General features: G+C 41.3%; 2 protein-coding genes across 2 annotated transcripts; one reads left to right on the top strand and one right to left on the bottom strand.

Moving 5' to 3' along the window:
* Positions 1-2,735: 2,735 nt before the first annotated feature.
* commd5 (COMM domain containing 5) lies at positions 2,736-9,056 on the bottom strand. Its single transcript, XM_069170430.1, has 7 exons — positions 8,837-9,056; positions 8,306-8,466; positions 8,106-8,134; positions 7,950-8,000; positions 7,670-7,765; positions 7,295-7,370; positions 2,736-4,220 (listed from the first exon to the last, which is right to left on the bottom strand). The coding sequence occupies exons 1-7, from the start codon at positions 8,955-8,957 to the stop codon at positions 4,119-4,121; spliced, it is 636 nt and encodes a 211-aa protein (XP_069026531.1). The 5' UTR covers positions 8,958-9,056; the 3' UTR covers positions 2,736-4,118.
* Positions 9,057-9,081: 25 nt separating this feature from the next.
* Positions 9,082-16,801, top strand: fam199x (family with sequence similarity 199, X-linked). Its single transcript, XM_069170429.1, has 8 exons — positions 9,082-9,194; positions 10,193-10,361; positions 11,353-11,572; positions 11,823-11,981; positions 12,116-12,277; positions 12,983-13,166; positions 13,321-13,424; positions 14,379-16,801. Exons 2-8 carry the CDS (start codon positions 10,195-10,197, stop codon positions 14,550-14,552), a joined length of 1,170 nt encoding a protein of 389 aa, XP_069026530.1. The 5' UTR covers positions 9,082-9,194; positions 10,193-10,194; the 3' UTR covers positions 14,553-16,801.
* Positions 16,802-17,217: the final 416 nt, after the last annotated feature.

Below are 17,217 nucleotides of genomic sequence, written 5' to 3'. Positions count from 1 at the left end.
TGATACTAGGCTACATGTTATTATTAACCTCACCTGAAGCCTATTATATTTCCTGCAGTCTCAAAATAAGACCTGTTTGCTGAAGGGTGTCTGGAGTGTGTGTGAGTGGGGATTACAGGCCAGTGAGTAAATCAGCGTCCATCTAGATAGTAGCGGTTGCTGATAATATAGGTCGGCCGGTCTGGCCCGTGAACTCAATCCCACACGCAGACACAAATGCTGACTGACATAAACACGGCAGCGGACAGAATGACACACTTTGAAAAAACAGACAGACTGACATATATGCAAATGAGGACACTTACAGAGTATTACACAAGCACATGAACACACATTGGCTGATTGGCGGGCAGTCACACACACACACACACACACACACACACACACACACACACACACACACACACACATACACACAATACTCTTAAGATACTGTTATACCTTCACACTTTGAAAATTTGTTGTGTGTGTTTCTAAATAGGCCAACAATGCAGCGTTGGCATCTCTTCCAGTACAGACTGTCTGGATATTGTATACTGGGCTGGGACGGCCTGTTATCTTTAAAGTCAGCCACAACACTATTATACAAGGTCTTACTGGGCTGGAGAGAAAGATGGATATTGATGTTGTGATGGAAGACGACACCCACTTGTGTGTCACTAAATCATTTGAGGTTCATAATTTCACACTGAAATAATTTAGGAAAGAATGTGGACAACTATTGAGGAATGAGAGGCATGACAGAAGCATCTGTAACACAAAACAAGTGTCTTACATCAGATTTGAACTTGAAAATGTGAGTTGGAGATACTGTGTGAGCTGAAGTCTTGTATGAACATGAAAATATTTGTTTTGCTGCTTTGCTGATTATTCTTTTCCTTTATGGTTTGATAGACGAGGAAAATCAGATTAATGCTGGTTTCTGTTTGGTTGTTGTAGACAAAATCAGGTCTGTTACTCATTCAAATAATTAATGTTCTGTTTAAAAACTAGCCTTTTATCTAAAATCTCATTATATACAGTAGCATTTATGATGGGAGGGAGGTTGAGCTACAATATTACAGTGAGGAATAATTTCACATCCAAATACTATACAGAGAAAATGATTGTTTTCAACCATACAATTAAATATTTCACATGCCAGAAAAATATAGTCAGTTATTGATTACAGAGATAATTAAGATTATCTCCTTGTGTCGATTTTGTTTTTATTAGTGTTTGTGCATCACCTCAATAAGAAATTAGTTATTTCACATCTAATTAATTTTAAATGCCACAGAATATTTTTGATTAACATTAATAAATGTATGTTTTTGAGAATATCTGCTCCCTGAAAGAAAACTTCCTAACACAGATGAGAGGCATCTTGACATTTTATCTATGTCAGGATTCCTGATGGTAAACAGGATTAACATCTGACACAATAATATAAAAAAAGACTTTTGCAGTCATGCTAACTACTTTTTGAAGCTGCACTAACATAACAATGTATCTTAGCTAATATTTGCAGTTAAGCATTGGGGAAGATATTAATTTTGCAACTATTATGTAAAGTATAAGGAGGTTATATTTTTAATAGGACAAATGGAAATTTAGGGTACCTTGAATCTGTGCAGGGTATAATGAAATCACAAGGCACTCTGGAGCGAAACGTGCTACCCAGTAGCTGTGTCTCAGTCTCAGTGCATGGGTTCTCCAACAGGATGACCCGAAACACTCAGCTAAAATCACCCAGGATGACTAAGAACAAAACACTAGACTATTCTGAAATGGCCTTCTATCAGTCCTGATCTGAATCCTATCAAACATTGATGGTAAAAAAATGAAACATGTAGTCTAAAGAAGGCACTTCTCAAACCTGCGATGGCTTGCTCTGGAAAAGTGAACTACTTATGGACCAGTACAGAAATCTCACTGAGAGCTACAGAAGTCTTTTGTTTTCAGTAATTCCCTCTAAATGTTGTGCAATAAATTATTAGATTAAAGGTCCAATCAATTTTGTCATTTTCATTTGTTTTATTATTTAAAAAAAATTCTGTTAAATCAAATATCAAAAGCAAATTCAGATTCTTATTAAATTTGAAATAAACAATGATGGAGGCTGATTTTACTTTTTTACTAGGATTCATCACCTGGTAACTATGAAGATCTGTGTAAAATTTCACTGGAATCCATAGGTGTTAAGACATTTCACGAAGAGCCAAATGTGTCAACGTGCTGATGGTGCTACAGCAACACCGACCGCATGGCTTAGTGGCAACCCAGCGTGACGTCACCTAATGGTTGACGAATTGCTGTTTTGAAGCTATCAGTCTGGCATTTTGGCCGTCGCCATCTTGTTTTTTTGGAGCCAGAAGTGACCACATGAGAGAGTTGAGGTAGCGGAGGATCGGATTTAGGAATCCAATGACACTATAACTGCCCACCTATATAAAAACATTACTGCAGCCTGCCCCGAAGTGGCATTACACTTTAAAGCACTTTCACATTAAATTTTCAGACCTGGAGACTGCGTCCATTGTTATATACAGTCTATGGTTTAGACTCAGTGCTGTTCAATCTTTTTCCAGCTGAATTTTCACCCAAGTTGACCAACTGTTGGAAAAATTACTCAGAGGCTTGGTTCAAAATCAAACACATCGGACATTTATTCTTGCAAGAAGGAGCAACTACATGCACCCTCAAAGAGAGGTGTGCAGCAGTGCCCCCCCTCCCCCCTCCCCAGAAGTGCTCCCCCCAGCAGTGCTCTCCCCATCACTCCTCCCTAGGGCAGCTTTTATACAGTTGACAAACAGTTGACAGTCACTCCCATTCCCTTTGTATCTGCTTTCGTATGGTAATACTGAGTTGGTTGTAGGTCACAAGATAAGGACACCGGGGAGTCGTCAATTAGATGCGGAAAGTAAAACAAAAAGGAATCACTTGCAAATAAGACAGAAAACAAAAGAGACTTTTCGGAGCCTGCTTGACAAGAGACTTTCCGGAGCCACAATGCAAACAAGAGGAAGAGATAAATCTTTTTTTTCCCATCACCAACCACCAACCTTTAAATGACCTTCACAAGGATTGATGGTTGCAAAGAAATTGTTTTAGTGTCAAGTGGTGAGGTTTTCTCAGATAATTTGTTGGGGAGAGAGTGTGGCATTTAAAGCAATGTCTTTCATTTCATTTAGTTACAGCATAAATTGTATAAACCTTCAGTCACTGTAATCTTTAAAGCTTGGTTAACTGAGAGCTTCTGAAACAACTTCATGATGACGTATCATCTGTTTGTTACTCGTGTTGAGGCGACTACTTTAGCTGTTTGTGTGTTGACACATTTCCGTATGAATGGGGTGGTGTTGAACGGGTGAATGGTGTCAGAGGAATTGTTACCTTTCTGGTAGTATTATAATCTGAACAAATTATCTATTCTTGGCAAATATAATGATGGACAGATTTTATTACAGAAATGTGGTTCTAGAGGAAAACATATTGATGTTAATTTGGAAAAAGCGTGAAATATTACAAAGAATTTGCTTCTTTTTTTTTCCATTAACACAATGGTGCTCTAACCTAAAAGACAAGTACATCATTTGCTCTGTTGTGGTTTGAATTGTATGTATAAAAACATGAGTAAAAAAACCCCATCACCTTGTTCCCTCTTTAACTTGCACATCACCATGTTTCAAAAGCGGGTGAACAAAATGTTTGGTCTCTAACAACAGTGCATGTCACATGACACAAGTTAAAGAGTGCTTACTTGACTGCATTTGGATTTTGCCACATTGGAGGCTTTGCAGGTGGCTCATATCTCCTAGCAACCATTGTGTTTAATAATGCAAATATATAGAGTTAGGAAAAGTTTGATAAAATCTCATTTTATAGATTTGGTTTTAAATCTAGGCTGTAATGCAAGCAGTTATCTTCTCCACGTTTGTCTTTTTGCACTCTGTCGGCAGTCAAGTATGTTTGATGCCACACCATCACAGCATAAGATCATGATGGGCAGGTTATTATTTTCATCTTTTTTTTAATATCACATTTGAAATTACTAAATAAAATGTACAAAACTCCAGTTGATCTCAAAAACTAAGCAGAGGTGACGGTTGATTTAAATAACAGTCCTGGATGGTGTTTCAGTCTTGGATCTTGAGGATGCTCCTCTTCTCCAGATCGTTCATCTCTTTGAGAATCAGAGCCACGTTGTAACGGAGCTCCTGGAATTTAGACATTGGCACCTGGACAAGAAAACAACAATTCACTGACAGTGTAACAGCAGTGGTGGAAGAACTATTCAGATCCTTTTATTAAGTAAAAGTACCCATACAGCAATGTATAAATACTGCATTACATGTAAAAGACCTGCATGAAAAATCTTAGACCAGATGTTTTAACAGCAAAATGTAGTTAAAGTATTAAAGTAAAAGTACAGGTTGTACTCTAAAAGCCTGTTGTATCATCCATTGTGGCAAATCCTCATCTAAAAAGTAATTAAAGCTGTCAAATAAATGGGGGATTGAGCCTATCCCAGCAGACTTTGGTTGCCAGTCAATCTCATAGCCAACACATAAAGTCAAGCCATTACTACTCTTATTAACACCTTTGGCCGATTAAGAATCCCAGATTAAGCTAACGCACGTCATTGGATTTTGGGAGGATTTATGAGAACCTGAAGAAAGCCCACACAGGCACAGAGAGAACATACATGCCAACCCAGAACCTTCTTGCTGTGAGGCAACAGTGCTAATCACTGCACCACGGTGCCACCAGAAAGCATAATATCTCCCTCTGAAATGTAGTGGAGCGGAAGAATAAACTAGCATAAAATGGAAACACTTAAAATTGTACTCAAGTACAGTGCTGTAGTAAACGTACTTAGCTATTTCCCACCATTGTGTGCACACACAATAATATTACTGTTAACCACCTGTTTGCTGTGTGTGCATCTGGAATTTATAAATGCAAATGGCAACTGGCAGAGTTCTTGAACATTTTTAATTTCCCTTTAAAGGTTTCTTGAGTTTCTTTCCACATGGTGCAGATGGACGAATAGAAAACCTATGTATTGTAAACTACTACTCAAGCACAGTTATTTTTAACTCCTCTAATTTATGTCCCCCACATCTGTGTGTTAAAGGTTCAAGCTGTGGTGAGTCATCATGTGTTTGCAGCTGCACTGGAGAAGACACATCTGCTAATTCCAAGAGAGGCGCGAGAAGTGTCTTCAGTTGTATGCAGAGATGATTTCTGAGAAGCACGTATCAGGTGAAGATAAAGTGCATCAATCAATAGGATCTGCACATCGGATGTTGCTGCGACTAATCTTCTAATTCTGCTGTAATCTGATTATGTAACCGCTGCACTAGGTACATTACTGCACATCCATAGTAGGAGTCCTCCCCCTGCTTCTGTCCACATTAGTAGCTTACTGTAAAAACAGTTTTGGCTGAAGTCTGCATTATATCTATTCTGTTATTACGAGGCAGGTATGGAGTATGGCGCCCCCTGCAGAATGAGGTCTCCTATTAAGTTGTTGCTCAACATTTTGCTGCTGAGTTTCTTGCTTTTATTTGCCCAGTCTGTGTATTAAAAAGTAAATTCTAACGATTTTCTATCATTTCTTATTACTACACGTGTTACAATACAAGTTATAAAGATTATTAAAGTATTATAGTGGCAATGAAGCTGCTATAGTTGCTGGCAGATTAAAACTCCAATTATTTGTGTGATTTGTGTCTCCTCTATTGTAGCTTCATCTAATAAGATTGTGTTGACAGTTTAAAGACTGTAGACAGCCAAAACAGAGATACAAAAATATGTTTTACAATATGTGTAGAATCATGCAGTTTAACAAAGAAACAACACGATCAAATTGTATCACTTGGTCAAGGACAGTTTGTAGGTTATCCTGCAGTTGATTAACTGTTACTTCAATTATTTCACTGTAATCCGATTACATAACAAATGGGACCGACCTACATTAGCCCACTGGCAAACTACCAGGTTCTTTAATCTACAGGCTAAAGATAAACTGGGAACTACAGTGCACAACTAATGCCAGTCATGTGGACAAAAACAATCGGATATCTCTGGGTTTCTGGAAGCCCCAAATAAAAAGGCTTTGATAATGCAATTGGGAATAAATTTGCATACGTGTGCAAAATCTACAACCCCGTTTCCAAAAAAAGTTGGGACGCTGTGTAAAATGTGAATAAAAACAGAATATGATTTGCAAATCATGTAAACCCATATTCAAATGAAAATAGACCAAAGACAACATATCAAATGTTGAAACTGAGAAATTTTTGTGTTTTGTGAAAAATGCTCTTTTTGCATTTAATGGCATCAACACGCCTCAAAAAAGTTTGGACAGGGGCAACAAAAGACTGGAAAAGTTGTAAATTGGTAAAATAAAAAAAACACATCTTACATGGAACATCTTACAATGAATATGGTTAACTGGCAACAGATCAGTAACATTGTTGGGTATAAAAAAAAACATCCCAGAGACCACTCTGTGGAAGACTGCATAGGAAAATAGTGCAAAGAATTAAGACATAAACCTAAAATGTAAAATTGCAAAGAATTTGGGGATTTCATCATCTACATTGCTTAAAATTGTTAAAAGATTCAGAGAATCCAGAGAAATCTCAGTGCACAAGGGACAGGGTCGAAAACCAATATTGGGTGGCCGTGATCTTCGGGCCTTCAGGCATCACCGCATTAAAAACAGACACAATTCTGTAGTGGAAACGCCAGCATGAGATCAGAAAATCCTACAAATTATTGTCTGTACACACAGTTCATCACTACGTCCACAAATGCTGGTTGAAACTCTACCACATAAAGAAAAAAACAGATATAAACAGAAACAATGGCATTTTCTCTGGCGCTGAGGTCCTTTAAGATGGACTGAGGTCAAGTAGAAAACTGTTCTGTGTTCTGACAAATCAAAATTCAGGATTCTTTTTGGAAATAATGGACGCCACGTCAAGAGGAGAGGGACCATCTTTCCAGACCAAGTTTCCAGAGTGTTGTAAAAAGAAGTCATGCAACACAGTGGTAAACATGCTCCTGTCCCAACATCTTTGAAACGTGTTGCTTCCTTCAAATTCAAAATAAGCACATTCCTTTCTTCAAACAATAAAATGTGTCAGTTTCAACATTTGATATGTTGTCTTTGCTTCGGTGTATTTGCATTAAATGTTCACATTCTGTTTTTATTTACATTATACACAAGGTCCTTACTTTTTTTGGAAAGAGGGTTGTAAGACAGCATGCACAATCAAAAACAAGTCAGTTGTTTAAGTACCTCAAAACGTTGAAAACTTCCATCTGATAGTTTCATCTGCATAAGAACAGAAGGCTGCAGGGCTCTGGCCAAAGAACTGGGTAGATACAGAAAGACACAGACTTCATTGTTACATGAAGTTTCAAATTACAGTTACTTGAAAAGATGTACTTAAGCATCCTTAAAGACTTTAAAATTACAGTAAAGAAATATTGTTCCAGAAAAGATTTACCAGAAAAACAAACAGAAAAGTTTTAATGAACTAGATACCTCTATCAGTCACTCACAGTTATTCAAACTATTTCAACATAGTTTGAACATTTTGCAGATGTATGACAAAAGTTATATCCATTAATATGTTCATCGAAATTGCCCTTCATTCCTTCGGTGTCTTACCTTGTAGAGATGGCAACATCCACTCTCCATTTAAATTCCTCTACTGTGGGCAGGTGAGGATCCTTCTGTGAGGCAGCTGCCTCCAGAGCAGCGCGGCTAAAAGATACAAAGAGTGATGGAAGTACAGAAAACTGTTCCAGAAAGCAGCACCGTTCTGAAATACGGATTCTAGACATACAGAAGTGGGTTGAAACATTATCCAGTTTTCCCTGTACTGTAATTGGCTACATGGGACTAAATACACCAACGTGTAAGTTGTCAGGTTGTAAATTTAACATACCGATTCCCAAAAACCACACTTGCGAAGTCTGTGATGAATTCTTCAGGTATCCTGACAACAACATAAATCAGAAACGATTCCAGCATTAGTGAATGAAACTGTGTCAGTGCTAAGCAGGAGTAATAATGAATAAAACAAACAGTGAGGGGGCCTTACCTCAGTTCTCTTAGGTCTTCTTTAAAGGCCTGAACAGGAACACAAACAAAGTGTTGAGGAATATTCGACCGGAGATTTACATTGTAAAATGTGAATATCGTCATTTAAAAAGGAGCGCAATCAGTAGTTGTTGCCCTGGGTGACCACGCGAAGTCTCTGCTCAGAAGTATAACACTTTCATTGTTTTCACATCGGCTCACCTCCTGTTTAAGTAATGGTGTGGGGATGCGGATGGCCTCAGACAGCACTCTGTGCATCCCAGCTATGATGTGACTGAGCCTCTCCTGTGGGACGACACTGCTCTCCACTATCGACTTCATCACGTCTCTGCAGTCCTTCCCCTCCAGGGCGCTGACCACAGCTGGACAGACGATCATTCACAAGCACATTACACTCACTTTTAACAGCTGGCACTCGTTTCTGTGTCTCAGTGACTGCATCGTGTCACAGCATGCACAGACAGTGACCCCGGGCAGTTCACCACACTCCTGCAGATTCATTCATTTGGGAGGGTTTCACCTCAAACTCTCACCGATAGTATTAGCTGAGCAGTTCTAAACTTTCAATTTAGTTTGAGGTCGGTTCATACCACGTGTTTAAATAGATAAACATGCTATAAAACAACGGCACAGGTCCATAATTAGAGATATCGGGGATATGTATTTGTTAAGGGCAGATGTTTTGGAGAGACACTGACGACTATATCATCTCGAAGATGATTTAATTTTTACCTTTCAGTATTTTTCTGAACAACTCTTGATCCACATCCTTCAGCATTTTGGACATTGACTCGATCTCCGGTGGTATCCTGCCGCCCAGAAAACTGGGGTCCTTCGCGTGGCTCGAAGACATACCCGGCCGTGCACCAACACGCACTTCAAACAGAAAACAAAATCAGAAATGTACGTACAACCGTCCGCGTTGACTAATTTACACAGTTGTCTGTTTATGACAGCTTCCGCCTTCATGTCACGTGACGCTCGCCTTTCTCCCGGGAGTCTCGCGGTGACGATTTAGCTCGTCGCTAGTAAAGAAAGGATTTGCAAATGGAGGTGGCAGAAGTGGTCGGTCCTTAAACGAGAAGAAAAGGTTGGTGTTTTAACGTCGATAGCTTCTTAATTATAACCTCCCCCGGTTTACGAGCCGCTCAGTATTCGTTATCGTGGGGGAAATATTAGTCAGCTGTCGTTTTGTATCTTTGTAAACGCGACGTGGAAATTCGGAGCATTAGCAACCGGCTAACGGTGTTAGCTTGTGTTGTGTTGTTTCGGGCTTCACGTTCACGTTTGCCTTTTTGTAAACACAATACGGGTTCACGTAAGTTGTAGCTGAGCTAATGTAGCTGGCCTCATCACCCTGAGTGTAAACAGTTAACCGCCTTTAACATCCCTTTCAGATCAAAAGAACACATTACGAGCAAATAGCTTTACTGGCTTTGCTCCTGACGTCACTAATGGGAATTTCGACCCAGAAATGAGAATGAGCTTGATGATCCTTCTCACTCATGTTTTGATCACAGAGTTTTCCCTGAGTGTTTCTGTGTGGCATTTTTGTAGTTGCTATTTATATTAAAGTGAAATGAAACAAAACCCTTCAAAAACATTGTGAGGCATGTTTACTTATGTTCACAAAACATGAACAGAAGTACCTTTGAATTTCTGAACGTGAAGATGTCTTAAGATGAATCACAACTGCGTTAGAAAGATATGTTTATAACCCACAAAACACAGATGTCACATCAGATACATGATTGTGCATATGTTCCTGTTGAACATGTATTTACATATCTTCTCTACCAGCAGCAAAAACAAAACACAAATTTGATCATAAATATAGATGAAAAATATATCTTATTAAACTTGAAACTTTTGAGCATTTCCTTTGCAAGAAAGAAAAGAAACTTGAACAACTTTATTACTCACGCACCGTTGTTGCATTTTTGTTGACTTGTAATTGGCTAGCTTGATGAAGTTTGTTGACACTGTGACCTTCACCAACAAAAATCTGTCTATCCTGCTAAGTGTTGCGGTTGTAGCTGTGTTAAAAGGTATCCTGTTGTTTTGTTGTTGTGTGTCTCCTTTGTGTAGCCATGTCAGAATCTCTGTACGAGAAGTTTTTGGCCCCGGAGGAGCCTTTCCCTCTCCTCTCCCAACGGGCCAACCTCAGTGATGTGGGAACGCTGGACGTCAGTGACTTTGGCTGTCAGCTGTCATCCTGTCACAGAACAGATCCTCTGCACCGTTTCCACAGTAACAGGCAAGTAGAGAGTGTGTTTGTACATGTGTGTCACCTGTCTGTGAGGTAAACTACTAAACATGCCGATGTTCTTGTGCAGTTGCATATTTTATGGATCAGTACTGTGGTAGTTCAGTGGCACTGATGTGTTTCCATCATGATTGTATGTTTTTCACATCCAGATCTACAGCATATGGCCAATATTAACGCACACTTTTTCCAGCCGCTGATTATAAACTACAGGTTTCCACATATCCCAGAACTCCATCATGCCTCTTGTTATTCGAAAAGACTAGAGTAGGGTAGAGTAAATCTATATCATGCGCCATATTTTCTCATAACAGCTCAGTCACTAAACATCCTCACATACATTACCACAATAGGTAAAAATGTAACAACAGGGACAGTAGAATCGTTCCACTTTTAGGACAGTAGATTAGATCAAGAACTAAATTAAGGTAGCGGTTAGAAAATATGGCTACTCCTTGTTTAAAAAGCCAATGGCCGAGCATCTACTGCTTTTAGCCCTTTTAGGGATGTTGAACCTGCACTCTGATGAAAGTAACTGAATCAGATCAAAGTCTGTGGAGCAGGAGAGAAGTGTATGATTGTTATTTCCCTCGAAATCCCCAAGAACCCAATTTAAAGGGTTCGGACAAGTGAAAGAGAATCAACACGAGTCACAGTGTGTGTAGATTTACAGATTACTGCCTGAAACTGGCACTGAAAATTGCTGCCATCAGAGAAAGTGTACAAATTTAAGATTTTCTTTCTTTGAAGGGTTAGTAAAGTGAGGTCTAAATCTCATCCTCACTGGACTGTGCAGGAGCACATGTGTTTTTTGTATATCCCCTATTAAGATGGACTTTGTAATGTGTTTGATAAAGATTCAGTTGTATGAAAGGCATTTACTCTTCTGTATTTTGTGTGCACATTACTTACCCTCTTAAAAAGACATTTCCATGAATTACTCCCAACGTTTCCTTTGACGGCCACTCTCTGTCCTCCCCAGGTGGAACCTCACTTCCTGTGGGACCAGTGTTGCCAGCTCAGAGTGCAGCGAGGAGCTTTTCTCCTCCGTGTCTGTGGGGGATCAGGACGACTGTTACTCCCTCCTGGATGACCAAGAACTGACATCACTGGATTTGTTTCCTGAGGGCAGCGTTTGCAGCGACGTCTCGTCCTCCATCAGCACATACTGGGACTGGTCTGACAGTGAATTTGAGTGGCAGGTAGGTTATTAGCTAGTCTGTTGGCCATTCCCACAGCTGATTTTAATATACTGTAGGTGCTTAATAGATACTGTAATCTTATACGCTGTTAATTAGTAGAACCTGGTTAAATCTTTTGTTTTAGTGTGGATAGATGTTTTTTTTATTGAATTAAAACTGTTACTGGCAGTAATTTCTAATCAGTCAGCCTTCCTTTGTTGTCGAAACACCTCATTATTGATGAGATCAACTGCCTTTGTTGTTTTCCCAGTTACCAGGAAGTGACATCGCCAGCGGCAGTGACGTCCTCTCTGACATCATCCCGAGTGTGCCAAGTTCGCCATGTTTGTTTTCCAAGAGGAAGCCGAAGCCCCACCCACATCGCAACCTGGATGAACTGCCCTGGAGCGCCATGACCAACGATGAACAAGTAAACGAAACAAACGCACCTCTTTGTGCTTTTGTCAGAGTGCTCCGAGTTAGCAGCGGTAAAGTTGAAAAGCTCAGTCTGAGACTTCAAAGGGAACGAAAGTCAAATGTCCGTGTGTGTGCTTGGTCCTCCAGGTGGAGTACATCGAGTACCTGAGTCGGAAGGTCAGCACGGAGATGGGCCTGAGAGAGCAGCTGGACATCATCAAGATCATCGATCCCTGCGCTCAGATTTCTCCCACCGACAGCGAGTTCATCATCGAGCTCAACTGTCTCACCGACGAGAAACTCAAACAGGTGAAACACAAAGACAACTCCACCTAGAAACGATGAAGTTCCTTCACACGTGGTTGAACTGGAGCTTTAACGTTTGGTTGATGACTTGATTCATTTTGATGATCTTTTAAGTCTTTTCTCTGAAGCAGAAATTCCCAAATGCAAAGAATTTATCATTTTGTTTTCATGCGTGACAGTAAAGTGACTGTATATCTGAAATCAAAGAATTTATAGAAGTCGTCCTTTGATATTTTGTATTTTATACATAAAACAGTGAATGAACGGAGGGAATAATCAGCACGTGGCAGGAACATGGGTGAAAATAACTGCTTTAGTTGCAGCACTTGACCAAACTGAGATACAAAAAACACCTCGGAAATGGCAAACCAAGACTTTTTGGTTCCTTTAGAGTTTGTTATCCATTTTATGGCTTAAATGCAGATTAAGCATAGATATAAAGACTTTTTTTTTTTTTTTTTTTTTTCAAAGCCACTGTGTGTAAAAGATTCCACGCGTAGCATCATCAGCTGTTCTACTGATGAAGGAGTTTAGGATTCGTTCAAACACCACTGTCACTGTGTGTATCTACTGAAGCGCCGTGCGGGTTTAAAAGGACACACTTGACCCGACTTGTGTTTTAGCCGTTGGCTTTGTTGCGTGTTGAAGAGCAGTGCTGCACAGAGTTGTGCAGAAGTTCTCTTGTATTGACCTGAGTGACGTCGCCAGGTGCGTAACTACATCAGAGAGCACGGCCCCCGGCAGCGGGCCAGCAGCACCAGAGAGGGCTGGAAGAGGAGCAGCCACAGCAGCGCCAGCACCGGCGGGGTCAGCGGAGCCAGCAGCAGTAACGCCAGCATGGTCAGCTCCGCCAGCTCCTCCACCGGCTCCACGGCCTCCAACTCTGTCGCAGGTGAGACGCTCCCCCGGCTGACCAGAAAGGCCCTCAAATTGTTGAAATAATACAAAAAATAAAACGTAAACGTGGGAAGATGGATTTTCAGCTCAGTTTGTGTTATTGTGGGAACGTCCTGTTTGTAACGCTCTGGTACGACCGTGTGTTTTAGGTGGAACGGCCTCGGCCTGTAGTGGAAGCAGCGTCGCCAACATAAGCAGAGCTCACAGCGACGGCAACCTCTCCAGCGCTGCTGAACGTATACGAGACTCTAAAGTAAGAAAAACGAACTTGGAGTCGAAGCTGGTTTACCTCAAATGTTTCTTTTGCGCAGAAACAACAGTTATAACGTATTTGACACGCTTCATTTTTCACAAGCTACTCGATCCAAACCTTTTAAGGGGATATGCTTTATTGATTGAGAAATTATTGATATGAGATTTGAAGTGGAAGAATGAGACTCCTGAAACTGACGTGACGCCGTCAGCTACAGAAACGTCTTGTCAGTCTGTTGGAGTGAAACCACGTCCACGTCGATGCTTCTTCTATCTCGGCTACAATTTCTGTCAGAATACAAACTGCAGAGAGATATGAACCCAAAACCAGAGACTTATTTTTGCTTGTCATCTATAATCATGAAATCCCTGTTAATAGTCTTGATGACTTTGTCCTCTTAAACATTGAAAGTGACAAATCCGTGTTGACTAAAATGAGAAGCTGCTCCCTGATTGGTCCGTCTTCAGTAAGTTAAGTGGTTCGACAAATTTGCTGCTCAGGTGTCACAGCAGTCAATCGACGAATATTCTTCCGGTGTAATTCTCGCTGACATGCAGTGAAATGTTGGCGGCGTAGAACCCGGCTGCTGACGAGAAGAACCGTGCAGCAACAGGATCGGCCCGAGAGACGCCACGCAGTCGGGTCCTGGAAAGAAAGGATCCGATTGGTTGTATTTGAGCCTGAATCCCGAGGATCAGCTCGGGTCGTCACACAGGAAAGGATCCCCGAGAGGACAGGCGTGTTTCGGCAGCCTCACTTCTAACCTTTGATCCTCCTCTCCCACATACGTGTAGTCTCTGCTGGAACCAATCAGTGCTGCTGCTTCTTCTTTTTAGTTGCAGTGCGTAGCTGCAAACTTTTTATTCTTTTTTTTTTTTTTTTTCCCCCTACGACTTAAATCCTCCCTTTAGCAGCTGCTTATCTCCCCAACCTCCGTGTCCTCTTGTCTTCCAGAAACGTTCGAAGCAGCGTAAGCTCCAGCAGAAAGCTCTCCGCAAGCGGCAGCTCAAAGAGCAGCGTCAGGCCCGGAAGGAGCGACTGAGCGGTCTGTTCCTGAACGAGGAGGTGCTGTCGCTACGGGTGACGGAGGAGGACGATCACGGCGACGACCTGGACATACTGATGTGACACCAGTGAACGAATCAGTGCTCCCTCTACGCCCGCTCCCTCACCGCCCGGCCGCTGCCGTAGAGCTTTAAAGACCGCGCTAACCCGCGCCGCCGCATGCATTAGCGCCGAGTCGGCGAACATGCTTAGAATGCATTTTGTAAGATACTGTGCTAGGCAGTAATAGCTTCTAGTAGCCTGTGACATATCGCTTGCTTATACTAATGTAACATGCCAGTGCTTAAACCGCCAGCTGTACTGCTAGTCACAGTGAGAATGCTAAACCCACTGCTAACGCTTTGATAAGACACTGCCCTCGGTGTCGGAGCCCGAGTCCAACGCTCCACCGGCCCGGGAGCTGCCGATCAAACACTACTGATGACGGTTAGTTCAGTTTAACAGGTAAACAGAGGAGCGCTTATAGATGCTGAAGCAGCGTAAATCCACCGCTACTAATACGAGCACCACTGGCAGAAGGACAGATCGGGCAGGGGACGCGGCTCGGACACATTATGCTGCTCCGGGACGAACAAGTGACGGCGAAGTTTGTCTTTTTCCCGCCGCCACTGAACGGATGCTGTTCTAGCTAATTCAATACCCCCGTCTGCCTACAACTACACCCGTAGTCTGCAGGGAGGCGTCACCACTGGCCGAACCCCCGTTTAAACTGCTGCGTGTCAGGTGACGTCAGCGAAGAGTAAATTCCTCAGTGTTGTCCGAGTGAAAAGTATCCGCGTCGGCACTTTTAAAGTTCTTCTCTTGGCGTAGATGGAAACTCTAAAATTCACCCGTGTTCATAAAATGACTTCTTTACAAGTTTTCTTCCAAGAAAAGCCAACACCCCGTCCCCGAACGCTCTTACTGCGGTTTAAAGATGGAACTCGACAGCTCGGCCTCGGTTCAGCGCGTGCGGATCTGCGAACGTGCGAACAGCCTCCGCCTCCTCAAACAAGAAGGTTTTAGGTGTGAAAAGGAAGTGAGCTGGTCTGTCTTTCTATCGCTGAGTGCTGTGGTCCCATTTCACCTTCAAGGCTCAGAGGGAGCACTGAAACACACTGAAACACACTGAAACACACTGAAACACTGCATGTTTAACCGGTCACCCACACCGACTCCTCGTGTGGTCCAGTAACTAACAACTCGCGTCACGGTTTGCATCCACCTGTTAAACTAGTTAACCCGTGTTGTAAATAAATGAGAAATAACATCCTATTTACTGCTTGCTTTCAAGTTTTCCTTGGTGATAAAGGTTTGTTTTAAACGTTTATTTTTTTTTCCTTTTGTGTGTGTGTGTATCTATTATGACAACACAGTGAACTGATTGGTCATCACAGCTTCAATGCTTTCACTTGAACGCTGCAATATTTGGAGTCTTATTTTGATGGTTGTTGGCTCTGACATTTTTTAATTCTGACCTTTTGAAAATTCCTTTTTGATTTTTTTTTTTTGTCTGCGAGCTCTCCTACTTGAATGATTTGTTCACTGTGACGTTGGAAGCGTTTGAAGTTTTTTCAGATCCCACCGTACTGTACGGCTGATTTGGTTGTGGCGCTAAACTTGAGCTGGTTTCTTAAGCGTGTGCATCCAAGACGGAGCCATTAACTCAGATTTCAGAGGTGGGCTCAGTTTGCCGTTAAGATGTTTCGCATCAACAATAAAGTGTTTTGTTTTTTTTAAACTCCACCAAACCTATTTTTTTCTGGAGTTTTAGCGACTTTTCTGTTTTCATATTTGCTAGATTTTGTTTCTTTGTGTTTATTTTCCTGTTGACTTGGTTACGGAAACACTCCCACAGCTCCTCGGCTGTACCGTGATGAACCACTGCGGTTACGGACCCTGCTGTCGTTTTTAATATTTCACGTGAACTGAGTTCCGGCTCTCGTCTATGTCTTGTGTATAAAGTTATTAATTACAGCAATTATGTTAAAAAAAAAATAATAATAATAAAAAAAAAACAAAAAACAGCTTTATGTATTCTGTAGCAATGAATTAGTAAAACTCTATTTTGAAAAATGAGATAATTTTGAAGAAAAAAATTAAAACAAGTGTGATGCAACAAAATTTTTTGTGCAAATGAAGGTACCATGTAACTGCTGAAAATGAATGGTATTAAACATGCTTAAAAAAAAAAAGTTGATCTGGTGTAAACAGAACTTTTTAATTGAGAAAATCACTCTACATCTCTTAATATATTACAGCAGACAACAGTTTTATTACATGTATTTGGTCCTAATAAACCACCCTGGGACACCGTGTCCTTTATGTCTTGAGTGCAGGCTACTCACTGCTTCTCACTGTGAACACGACCAATAAACATTCCCTGTTGCATCCCAAAATATATTTGACGTGTGGCTGTTATTTCAACTAGATGAGGACCAGATGACGAGTGAACCAGATGAGTTTGGACTGTTTTTTTCCAGCTTGATTTCACTCCTCACTTCCTAAAGGAAGTCTTGGACAGAAGAGAGGATGTCTGTCTGTCTTGACCTTCGGTGTCACCGTCACATCCCTCACACCGGCTGCTTCCTCCCTCGGCCCGCAGGCTTCCTCTGCTTGGTACATGGCTCGTTTAGTGATTTAAATAAACGTGCACACAAAATGTCCTTTCAGCTTATCTACGTCTCGGAGCAACTTCATATTTGTCCTGCTCGTGTACACGAGGCCGTTTGGACTCTTTGGTTCACCG

Source organism: Embiotoca jacksoni, unplaced genomic scaffold (assembly GCF_022577435.1).
Source record: "Embiotoca jacksoni isolate LCO1_2020_lvr unplaced genomic scaffold, fEmbJac1.0.p SCAF_5, whole genome shotgun sequence".
NCBI classification, from domain to species: Eukaryota; Metazoa; Chordata; class Actinopteri; family Embiotocidae; genus Embiotoca; species Embiotoca jacksoni.
Note: the sequence above shows the minus strand (reverse complement) of the source record. Positions and strands in the feature narration are given on the sequence as shown.